Source organism: Zonotrichia leucophrys, chromosome 6 (genome assembly GCF_028769735.1).
Source record: "Zonotrichia leucophrys gambelii isolate GWCS_2022_RI chromosome 6, RI_Zleu_2.0, whole genome shotgun sequence".
NCBI lineage: Eukaryota > Metazoa > Chordata > Aves > Passeriformes > Passerellidae > Zonotrichia > Zonotrichia leucophrys.
Genome location: NC_088176.1, coordinates 1,044,010 through 1,054,723, shown reverse-complemented (window position 1 = coordinate 1,054,723; position 10,714 = coordinate 1,044,010). Strand labels below are relative to the sequence as shown.

General features: G+C 42.4%; 1 protein-coding gene and 1 long non-coding RNA gene across 2 annotated transcripts; both read right to left on the bottom strand.

Moving 5' to 3' along the window:
- Positions 1-344: 344 nt before the first annotated feature.
- LOC135449865 (uncharacterized) lies at positions 345-3,677 on the bottom strand. Its single transcript, XR_010440869.1, has 2 exons — positions 2,565-3,677; positions 345-2,512 (listed from the first exon to the last, which is right to left on the bottom strand). It is a non-coding gene; the product is annotated as an uncharacterized LOC135449865 (long non-coding RNA).
- Positions 3,678-3,685: 8 nt separating this feature from the next.
- On the bottom strand, positions 3,686-8,941 carry C6H10orf143 (chromosome 6 C10orf143 homolog). Its single transcript, XM_064717256.1, has 4 exons — positions 8,846-8,941; positions 6,151-6,291; positions 4,812-4,877; positions 3,686-4,133 (listed from the first exon to the last, which is right to left on the bottom strand). Exons 1-4 carry the CDS (start codon positions 8,912-8,914, stop codon positions 4,104-4,106), a joined length of 306 nt encoding a protein of 101 aa, XP_064573326.1. The 5' UTR covers positions 8,915-8,941; the 3' UTR covers positions 3,686-4,103.
- Positions 8,942-10,714: the final 1,773 nt, after the last annotated feature.

Sequence of the window (10,714 nt, the reverse complement as noted above, 5' to 3'; positions counted from 1 at the left end):
ATATAAAACTCTCTCTCTATATATATTTAAATATATTAACTGTATTTATTTCAAGTCTTGGCTTTGTCAAATCCAGGTTGCCTTTAAACCCCACTTATCCCAATATTTTGATTTTCCATCTCCTTTTGGCAGTCAAGATGCCAAGTGGACCTGTAATTACCATCAAATTAATGAAGTCAGCACCTAAACCTACTACAAAGATTTTACATGACATAAATAATATATTTATTCTCCTAATTATTATTATTCTCATAATAATATATTTATTCTCCTCATCAGAGGTTTTATTTATCTTTATTCCTCAGAAATCACTCATGGAATGACACAGCCAGACAATTCCATGCTGCAGCCAAAGTGGTGTTTAATGCTTCTGCTTTTGTAAGGAACAATTTACAAAATACAAAGTTAAAAATAAGAATTAGATCCTTTAAACCTGAATTAAAAACAGGCCAGGGGCCTTTTTCTCTATATACAGGTAAATAAAGCATCACTGGTTATTCTTTGTACAAACCACAGCAGCAGGAAATAGAAAATTTATATATATTTTTTCATCAAGAAAACAAAATTTCAGACTTATACAAGGCATACAAAAATAACTCTGTGGTTCCACTGCAGATTTGACACAAATCTGCTTTAAAGGAATATTCACTGCCCCAGCCTGTGCCAGCTTAATGATCCTGGAAAATCCCAAAATAAATTACAAACACATCTATTTAAAAAAATATCACTATTAAAAGCCTTCAGTGGAGCAGACAATTAAAGTCCAATTTGCTGACTGATTTAAAAAAAAGCACTCCTTGCCCTGTTGGAAAACAGGGAGCCAGGAATCACATCTGAGAGGAAATGTAAAGGGCTGAAAGGGTTCAGTTCCTGCCAAATCACTCAAAAACCTCAAGTGTGACAAGTAATGATTAGGACTGGTCGAAAATTGGGTAAATATAGTCAAAATTTCAGGTGTGAAATGTTGACTATATTTAGTCAAAATATTGAAATTTTTGCCACAAACATTGGCATTTTAAATGCCAAACAAGGATTTTAAATGCTTGCCACAAACAATGGGAAATCCTCATTAAATAAATGAGCAGCACACAAATACTGAGTTGCTCATGTAACACGTGAGGAAATAAATCTAAAAGCAGACCTGCACTAAATATGCATCCATATTCTGGTTATAAAATCAAAGTTCCCAAAAAGTCCCATTAAAATTCTGCTGCAGCCAGCCCTGGGATTCACCATGACACTCCCAACAAATGCTGGAAAAGCAGGAGAATTTAACAGGATTTTAAATTCTTGCCACAAACCCCAGCAGGAGCAGATGGAAAACCAGAAAGGAATCAGCTGGTTCTTGGTTTTACCCCAGATCCAAGTGTAAAGCAAACAGAGGAAATGTTGACACAGCTATCTGTGAACTCCTGAACACGAGAAAATGGGAGTTATTTCAGGCAAAACCACTTTTTGCTTCGATAATCCATGTTCTCCCTGTGTTTTAAACTTGAGCCCATACTTTTGCCTGCTGTATTCTGGCAGGAAACTCTTCCATCACAGCCTCTGAGTCCAGTTTTGGTATTTCCCTCTTTGAACATCTGAAATTTTGACTATATTTGACCAAATTTTGACCAATCCTAATCATGACTTGTCACACTTGAGGTTTTGAGTGATTTTGCAGGAACTAAAGCTTTTAGCCCTTTACGTTTAATCAGGTATTTCAGCTTCTGCTGCACAGAAACTGCTGTTTATCCACCTTGTTTTCTTAAATACTGCTTTGATTACCAGGATTTTTAAAAGACAAGGGTGGGGGATGTAAAAATGAATTCCCCACAAATTCTGACCCCCAGATCAAGTATGTAAATACTAACTTGAAAGTATTTATTCTTAATTTAACTAAAATTTTTATTGGCTTGGAGCAAACTTATTTTTTAAACAAAAATCTGAAGGCTAATTAAGCGCAGGTCTGCTTTTAGATTTATTTCCTCATGTATTACTTAATTAGACTCAGTATTTATGTGATATTCATTTATTTAAAGAGAATATCTCAACTCAGTGCTGACTCCAACTCCACACACAACATGGGAAGGATTCAAGGACTGCAAAAAACCTTTGCCTGAGGATTTTGCAACCTGATAACCCCAAAATTAACCTTTCAGAGGTTAATTAACCTGTCCTTAGATTTGTGCCAACAAAAGCCTGCTGGGTGACGAGGTCAAGCCTTTTAAAACAGATTTTTTTGGGATTTAAAGGGAAGCTTCAATGGGATTTTTCCTGGACTTCACAGCCGCAAAGCCACTTAAAAATGAAAATTTGTGTCCTCCCATTGCTGCCTGTGGCCCTGCACAAGGAGGATTTTCCAAAAGAGCTTTTCCAAGGGGGTCAGGGCTGCTGGGAAAACCTTTGGAATCAACACAAGCTCTGGCCCAGCCCCAGGTGAAGCCTGGGCCCACGGCCAGCTCAGCTTAATCAATCTAAAACATTAAATGAGCCCTTTCTTGTCCTTTTCAGACAAATTCTGCACTACCTAAACACGAAATCAGCCATTTTTTGTCTTTTTAAAACAAATTCTGCACTACCTAAACACGAAATCTGCTTTTCCTTGTCCTTTATGTACAAATTCTGAGCTAAATATGAAATCTGGCTTTTTTTGTCCTGTTAGACAAATTCTGAACTACCTAAACATGAAATCAGCCTTTTCTTGTATTTTTAAAACAAATTCTGAGCTAAACATGAAATTTGCCTTTTTTTGTCCTTTTAAAATGAATTCTGAGCTAAACATGAAATCTGCCTTTTCTTGTCCTTTTAAAATGAATTCTGAGCTAAACATGAAATCTGCCTTTCCTTTTCCTTTTTAGACAAATTCTGAGTTACCAAAACATGAAATCAGAATTTTCTTGTCCTTTATAAACAAATTCTGAGCTAAACCTGAAATCTGCCTTTCCTTTTCCTTTTAAAACAAATTCTGAGCTAAATATGAAATCAGCCATTTTTTGTCCTTTTAAAACAAATTCTGAAATACCTAAACATGAAATCAGCCTTTCCTTGTCCTTTTTAGACAAATTCTGAGCTAAATATGAAATCTGGCTTTTTTTTGTCCTGTTAGACAAATTCTGAACTACCTAAACATGAAATCAGCCTTTTCTTGTATTTTTAAAACAAATTCTGAGCTAAACATGAAATTTGCCTTTTTTTTTTATCCTTTTAAAATGAATTCTGAGCTAAACATGAAATCAGCCTTTCCTTTTCCTTTCAAAACAAATTCTGAGCTAAACATGAAATTTGCCTTTTTTTTAATCCTTTTAAAATGAATTCTGAGCGAAACATGAAATCAGCTTTTCCTCATCCATTTTAGACAAATTCTGAGCTAAACCTGAAATCTGCCTTTTCTTGTCCTTTTAAAATGAATTCTGAGCTACCTAAACATGAAATCAGAATTTTCTTGTCCTTTATGAACAAATTCTGAGCTAAACATGAAATCTGCCTTTCCTTTTCCTTTCAAAACAAATTCTGCACTACCTAAACATGAAATCTTCCATTCCTTGTCCTTTTAAAACAAATTCTGAGCTAAATATGAAATCAGCCATTTTTTGTCCTTTTTAAACAAATTCTGAAATAGCTGATTTCATGTTTCGGTTTCCTTGTCCTTTTTAGACAAATTCTGAGTAACCTAAACATGAAATAATCCTTTTCCTTTTTAGACAAATTCTGAGTTACCTAAACATGAAATAATCCTTTTCCTTTTTAGACAAATTCTGAGTTACCTAAACATGAAATCTGTTTTTCCTTTTCCTTTTTAGACAAATTCTGAGTTACCTAAACATGAAATAATCCTTTTCCTTGTCCTTTTTAGACAAATTCTGAGTTACCTAAACATGAAATAATCCTTTTCCTTGTCCTTTTTAGACAAATTCTGAGTTACCTAAACATGAAATCAGCTTTCCTTGTTCTTTTTGGACAAATTCTGAGTTACCTAAACATGAAATAATCCTTTCCTTGTGCTTTTTGGACAATTCTGCGCTCCCTGAGGAGCAGAGGGTTTTGGGCAGGGGTGCAGAGCAGGGATGGTGCCCAGGGCAGGAGGCAGGAGCAGAAAGCAGAGCTGCTCCTCTGCTGTTCTAGGAGCCCAGGATGTGACTGAAGTGGCCCTGAAATGAGAAAACCTCAGGTCACTACACAGGAGCTGGGCAGAAAGGCTTTTCCTCGCTCTTCGTTTTCAAATTTTATTTGAAATCGCTGAGCACCACCAGAAATATTCCCCTTTTTTTTTCCTCCAGGGCTGATTGGAAATAAATTAACTCAATCATTATCTGCTCAGTCACAGCTCCTGATGGAAACTCTGATGGAAACTTTGCCTTTAATTCCATAAATCAGAGATTTTGCTATCAACATCCAGCATTTCCTCATTTTGGCTCTGGAAGGAGCAATATGTTCAATACTTTATCTATTCCTCAGAAAGGAAATATCCAATTACAAAAAAAAAAAAGGAGATGGAATGAGATTCCTGAGTATTTTGTTATGATCCAGTAAATCAAGGACAAGTAAAACTGGGTAGGGGAAGTGATATGTTATTGTTTCTTTCAGTTACTGCCCAAATTCTGCTTTTCAGAGAGAATTTGAAAAATGTGTTGAGAATTTCCAGATTTTCCAAGTGCTGCTGGAAATATTAATTTGTGCTCTGCTGAAATGCTGAACCCATCTCCTTTATTTTTAATTTCCACACTTTATTCCCGAGCAATGCAATTGTGGAGGTTATTAACTTGATGTTTTAATGGGGAACAAGCCCCAGTCGTTTTTGCCCCAAAAAAGCAGATTCCCACACTTACAGATTCTCCAGCAACACATCTTGGGCAGGGCTGGGAAATGCCTTTGCTCCCATGGTTTTCCAAAACCTGAGGAACAAAAACAGACACAAATTCATCAAAATGAATGGAAAGGGGGAAAAAGGGGGGAAAAGGGGAGAAAAGGGGGGGAAAAGGGGAAAAGAAAAGGAAAAAGGGAAAAGGGAAAAGGGAAAAGGGAAAAGGGAAAAGGGAAAAGGGAAAAGGGAAAAAGGAAGAAAGGAAAAAAAGGAAAAAAGGAAAAGGAAAAAAGGAAAAAGGGAAAAGGGAAAAGGGAAAAGGGAAAAGGGAAAAAGGAAAAAGGGAAAAAGGAAAAGGGAAAAAGGAAAAGGGAAAAAGGAAAAGGGAAAAGGAAAAAGGAAAAAGGAAAAAAAAAGGAAAAAGGGAAAAAAAGGAAAAAGGAAAAAGGAAAAAGGGAAAAGGAAAAAGGGAAAAGGAAAAGGAAAAAGGAAAAGGAAAGGAAAAGGGAAAAGGAAAAAGGGAAAAAGGAAAAAGGGAAAAAGGAAAAGGGAAAAAGGAAAAGGGAAAAGGAAAAGGGAAAAGGAAAAGGGAAAAGGAAAAGGGAAAAGGAAAAGGGAAAAGGAAAAGGGAAAAGGAAAAGGGAAAAGGAAAAGGGAAAAGGAAAAGGGAAAAAGGAAAAGGGAAAAAGGAAAAGGGAAAAAGGAAAAGGGAAAAAGGAAAAGGGAAAAAGGAAAAGGGAAAAAGGAAAAGGGAAAAAGGAAAAGGAAAAAGGAAAGGAAAAAGGAAAAGGGGAAAAAGGAAAAGGGGAGGAAAAAGGAAAAGGGGAAAAAGGAAAAGGGGAAAAAGGGAAAGGGGGAAAAAGGAAAAGGGAAAGGAGAAAGGGAAAAAGGAAAAGGGAAAAGGAAAAGGGAAAAAGGGAAAAGGAAAAGGAAAAAGGAAAAGGGAAAAAGAAAAGGGAAAAAGGAAAAGGGGAAAAGGAAAAGGGAAAAGGAAAAGGGAAAAAGGAAAAGGGAAAAAGAAAAGGGGAGAAAGGAAAAAGGAAAAGGGGAAAAAGGAAAAGGAGGAAAAAGGAAAAGGGGAAAAAGAAAGGGAAGGAAAAGGGAAAAAGGAAAAGGGGGAAAAAGAAAAGGGAAAGGAAAAGGGGAAAAAAAAGGGAGGAGAAAAGGAAAAGGGGAAAAAAAAGGAAAAGGGGAAAAAAAAGGAAAAGGGGAAAAAAAAGGAAAGGAAAAGGGGAAAAAGGAAAAGGGAAAGGGAAAAGGAAAAGGGAAAAGGAAAAAAAAAGAGGGTAATTAATTGCAGCTTTATGATAAAATGTTATTTGAGAAGTGATTTTTTAGCAAAGCCCTGGACAGTGGGTACTCACCACAGAATTCTGCTTTGCCTTTGCAGCCCAGGGAGCAGAGTCGGGGAGGAGTTTGTGCCTGGGATCCAGGTCCATGGCACAGTCCCTGAGCTGGGCAGCAGCCTGGCCTGGGACGGTGTCCAGCAGCCTGCACAGCCGCTTCTGCAACAGCAAAGGCAGCACTGACAGCTCTGCACATCCCGGGGATGTCGGGCCTGCGCCTCCCAGGGGTCACACAAACACTGGGGAGAGCACCAGAACAATGGGGCACCAGGGCAGAGCCCCAAGGTTTGGGGTTCCCACTGCCCCTCGTGCTGGGAGAGCAGGAATTCTGTGTGCCACACCTCTGTGTGCCCACAAAGAGCAGGAATTCTGTGTCTCATATCTCTGTGAGCCCCTGGGAGCAGGAATTCTGTGTCTCACACCTCTCTGTGCCCCACAAAGAGCAGGAATTCTGTGTCTCACACCTCTGTGTGCCCCACAAAGAGCAGGAATTCTGTGTCTCACACCTCTGTGTGCCCACAAAGAGCAGGAATTCTGTGTCTCACACCTCTGTGTGCCTCTGGGGCAGGAATTCTGTACATCACATCTCTCTGTGCCCCTGGGAGCAGGAATTCTGTACCTGGCAGGAATTCTGCTCCTCACACCTCTGTGTGCCCCTGGGTGCAGGAATTCTGCACCTCACACCTCTCAGTGTGCCCCTGGGTGCAGGAATTCTGTGTGCCACACCTCTCTGTGCCCCTGGGTGCAGGAATTCTACGTGTCACACCTCTCTGTGCCCCACAAAGAGCAGGAATTCTGTACCTCACACCTCTGTGTGCCCACAAAGAGCAGGAATTCTGCGTCTCACACCTCTGTGTGCCCCACAAAGAGCAGGAATTCTGTGTCTCACACCTCTGTGTGCCCACAAAGAGCAGGAATTCTGTCTCTCACACCTCTGTGTGCCCCACAAAGAGCAGGAATTCTGTGTCTCACACCTCTGTGTGCCCACAAAGAGCAGGAATTCTGTGTCTCACACCTCTGTGTGCCCCACAAAGAGCAGGAATTCTGTACCTCACACCTCTGTGTGCCCACAAAGAGCAGGAATTCTGTGTCTCACACCTCTGTGTGCCTCTGGGGCAGGAATTCTGTGTCTCACACCTCTGTGTGCCTCACAAAGAGCAGGAATTCTGTACCTCACACCTCTGTGTGCCCCACAAAGAGCAGGAATTCTGTACCTCACACCTCTGTGTGCCCACAAAGAGCAGGAATTCTGTGTCTCACACCTCTCTGTGCCCCTGGGTGCAGGAATTCTGTGTCTCATATTTCTATGAGCCCCTGGGAGCAGGAATTCTATGTGTCACACCTCTGTGTGCCCCACAAAGAGCAGGAATTCTGTGTCTCACACCTCTGTGTGCCCACAAAGAGCAGGAATTCTGTGTCTCACACCTCTGTGTGCCCACAAAGAGCAGGAATTCTGTACCTCACACCTCTCTGTGCCCCAGTCTCATGCAATCCCTGGCAAAGGCATCCCTGAGCCTCCACCCCAGCAGGACTTGGCATGGGGCTGATCCAAGGAATTGTGCTGAAGGAGTGATTAAACCCAGGAAACAGACGGAGAAGTGATCCCAGTGATGGGAACACCCCTGGAGAGGGGGTTTGTGTGTTCCCTGAACACTGGCACCTTGTCCCAGTGCTCCTCCATGCACTCCCTCCTCCTGGAGCTGTGCCCAGCACCCAGGGGTGCAGGGCTGTCCTGGGAGCCCAAGGGCTGGGCTGGGCCCTCCCAGGGCTCTGTGACCCCTCACAGGACCAGGGGCTCCCCAAAATGCTGCTCTGAGCAGCACGCTGGCACCGGGCAGGTTAAACTGCAAATCCACGGAAAACACCACAGAAAATCCACACAAAAATGGAAACTCCAGAAGAACATCCCTGGCCTGAGAGAGCCCATGGAAAGGGACCCCAGGGCTCCTTGGAACTGCCCAGCAAATCAACACAAGCGTGGGAATTACAAACTGACCCAGACTGAGGGCCTGAATTCCAGACAGACACTCACACACTCGGGATGTTCTTGCCCAAACTTTGTTTAAGGAATCCCAATCTCTTCCTCCAGGAAGATGGTGTGCTGGCACAGAACTAACACACTACTGAAGCACAGAAACAGAATTTAAAGCTGGAGTAAGTTAGGGAAAACCAAAAAAGGATCAGAAAAAAAGAAAAAAAAAAAAAAGGAAAAGTACCGGGAAGAAAAAAGAAAAAAAAAAAAAAACAAAAAACAAAGGGGGGGAAAGGAAAAAAATGGGAAGGAAAGAAAGGGAAAATAAGTGAAAAGAAAAAAGGAAAAATAAGAAAGGGAAAGAAAAAGGAGAAACAGTAATTGAAAAGGAATAAAGGAAAAGGAAGAAAGGGAAAACGGAGAAATTCAAAAGGAAAAAAGGAAAAGGAAGAAAGCGGAAAAGACATTTTAAAAAAAAGGAGAGGGGAATAAAAAAGGAAAGAGAAAACGCGGAGAAAGAAAGGATGGAAAATCAGGAGAAAAAGCAAAACCCCGAAGCCTGTTGAGCTCAGTCCCTGGCCCGGCCGTGCCCGCTCCCGAGCCGGCACCAACCGCGACAGTCGCGACACGGCCCGGGCGGCGACGGGGCCAGGACTGGCACCGGGACCCGGACCGGGCCCTGCCCCAGCCTCTGCCCGATACCCGGTCCCGGTTCCGTTCCCATCCCCGTTCCCGACTCACGCATTCCGGCTCCCCGGCTGCTCCCGGCCCGAGCGCCGCACGCCGGCCCCGCAGCGGCACCGCGGCCATGGCGGCACCGGCACCGCCCCGGGAACCTCCCCCCGGAACCTCCCCCTGGCACCGGCACCACCCCGGGATCCGCCCCTGGAACCGGGATCCAACCGGGATGCACCCCCGACCCCGGGATCCGCCCGCGGAGCCTCCCCCGGCCCGGCCGGGGATGCGGTGCCGGTTCCGACAGGAGCCGGGCCGATGGCGGCCGCTGCCCGTCCATGGCGCAGCGCTGAGCCCGGCCCCGTCCGGATCATGGGTACACTTGACCCCTGCCTGTTGGCACACACATCTTCTATGGAAAATCCTTTCCTTAGGGTGTTTCCTCCTGAGAGGCCTCAGGAACAAAGTGCAAACAATGGTTATCTGCTGCTGTGGGATGCAACAGGTGCATCTGGGATTGGTCTCGTGTGGTTGTTTCTAATTAATGGCCAATCACAGCTGGCTCGGACTCACTGGCCACTCACAAAATTTTATTATCATTCCATTTTTTCCTTTGCTTTCAAGCCTTCTGATGAAATCTTTCTATTCTTTTAGTATAGTTTTTTAAAATATTATTATTATAGTTCTATACATTATTTATTATATGTATTCATTATATATATTAATCATATTTATATACTATTATAGTTTCATATATATATTTATATAAAATATGATATATTTTTATTTATAGACAATATGTTATATTTAATTATTTTAATATTATTAGTATAGTTTTTAATATTATACATAATAAAATATATAATGTGAAAATATAAATAATAAATACATTTAATATTTAATATATTCAATGTTAAATTATAATATTAAAATACATTATTTTATATATTGTTTATTGTGTTTATTTATATATTATAACATTATTACAGTTTTATATATGGTATATATTTGTATATAAATTTATAATAATATGTTTATATTATTAGTATAGGGTTTTTTTAATATTATGTATCATAAAATAATAAACCAGCTGTCTGAAACATGGAGTCAGATCTCATCTCTTCCCTCACGCTGGGACCCTGTGAGCAGCACCCAGGCTGCTCCACCCCGAGTCCTTGAAGCTCCCTGGGCAGCTCCTGCCAGGCTCCATCTGGGCTCCCAGAATTACAGCTGCCTGCGAGGCAGATTTAGCTCTCCCCTGGCTCCCCGGCCCATCCATTTGGAGCTGCATTCCTGCCTCTCCCTTCCCAAGGAGCCTGCAAAGGTCTCGGGGAGCTCTCTCAGGGCCCAGGTTTGATTTACGGGGCAGAGCTGGAGCTGACGTGGGCACAGAGGGAACAGATTTATTGCCAGGGGTTCCATCTGTCCCACTCAGAGCGGGACCGTGGCACGGAGTGTGGGCATCCACCCCATAATGCCTGCCCCAGAGCCTTGGGATTCCCTCTGCTGAATCCCTTCACAGCCCAAAGCCACCCTGCTTGTTGGGAACTCACCAGGAACCGGACTGGGATGGGAACCCCAAAGAAGAGCCCCAAACCCAGGAGCCAATCCGTCAGCAGCAGGAATTCCATGGAATTTTCCATGGAAGCCTGGTGGGACACAGAGGGAATGGCCACAGCAAAACTCTGTGGGGTGGAGCACTCCAAGGGCAAAAGGGTTTCCCGCTGGAAAATAGGTTTGTTTGTGGAATTCCCAGGATTGGCCTCAGGGATGGATGGGATATAGGGAATTAGGAATTGTTCCCTGGCAGGGTGGGGAGGGTCTGGGTAATTAGAGTAAGAAAAATTTTGGACAATTTGGATTAGGACAATATGAGACAGTAGAGACAAAGCGTTACAGACAGTCCAGGTACCTTTACTGGGCAAAATAAGCCCG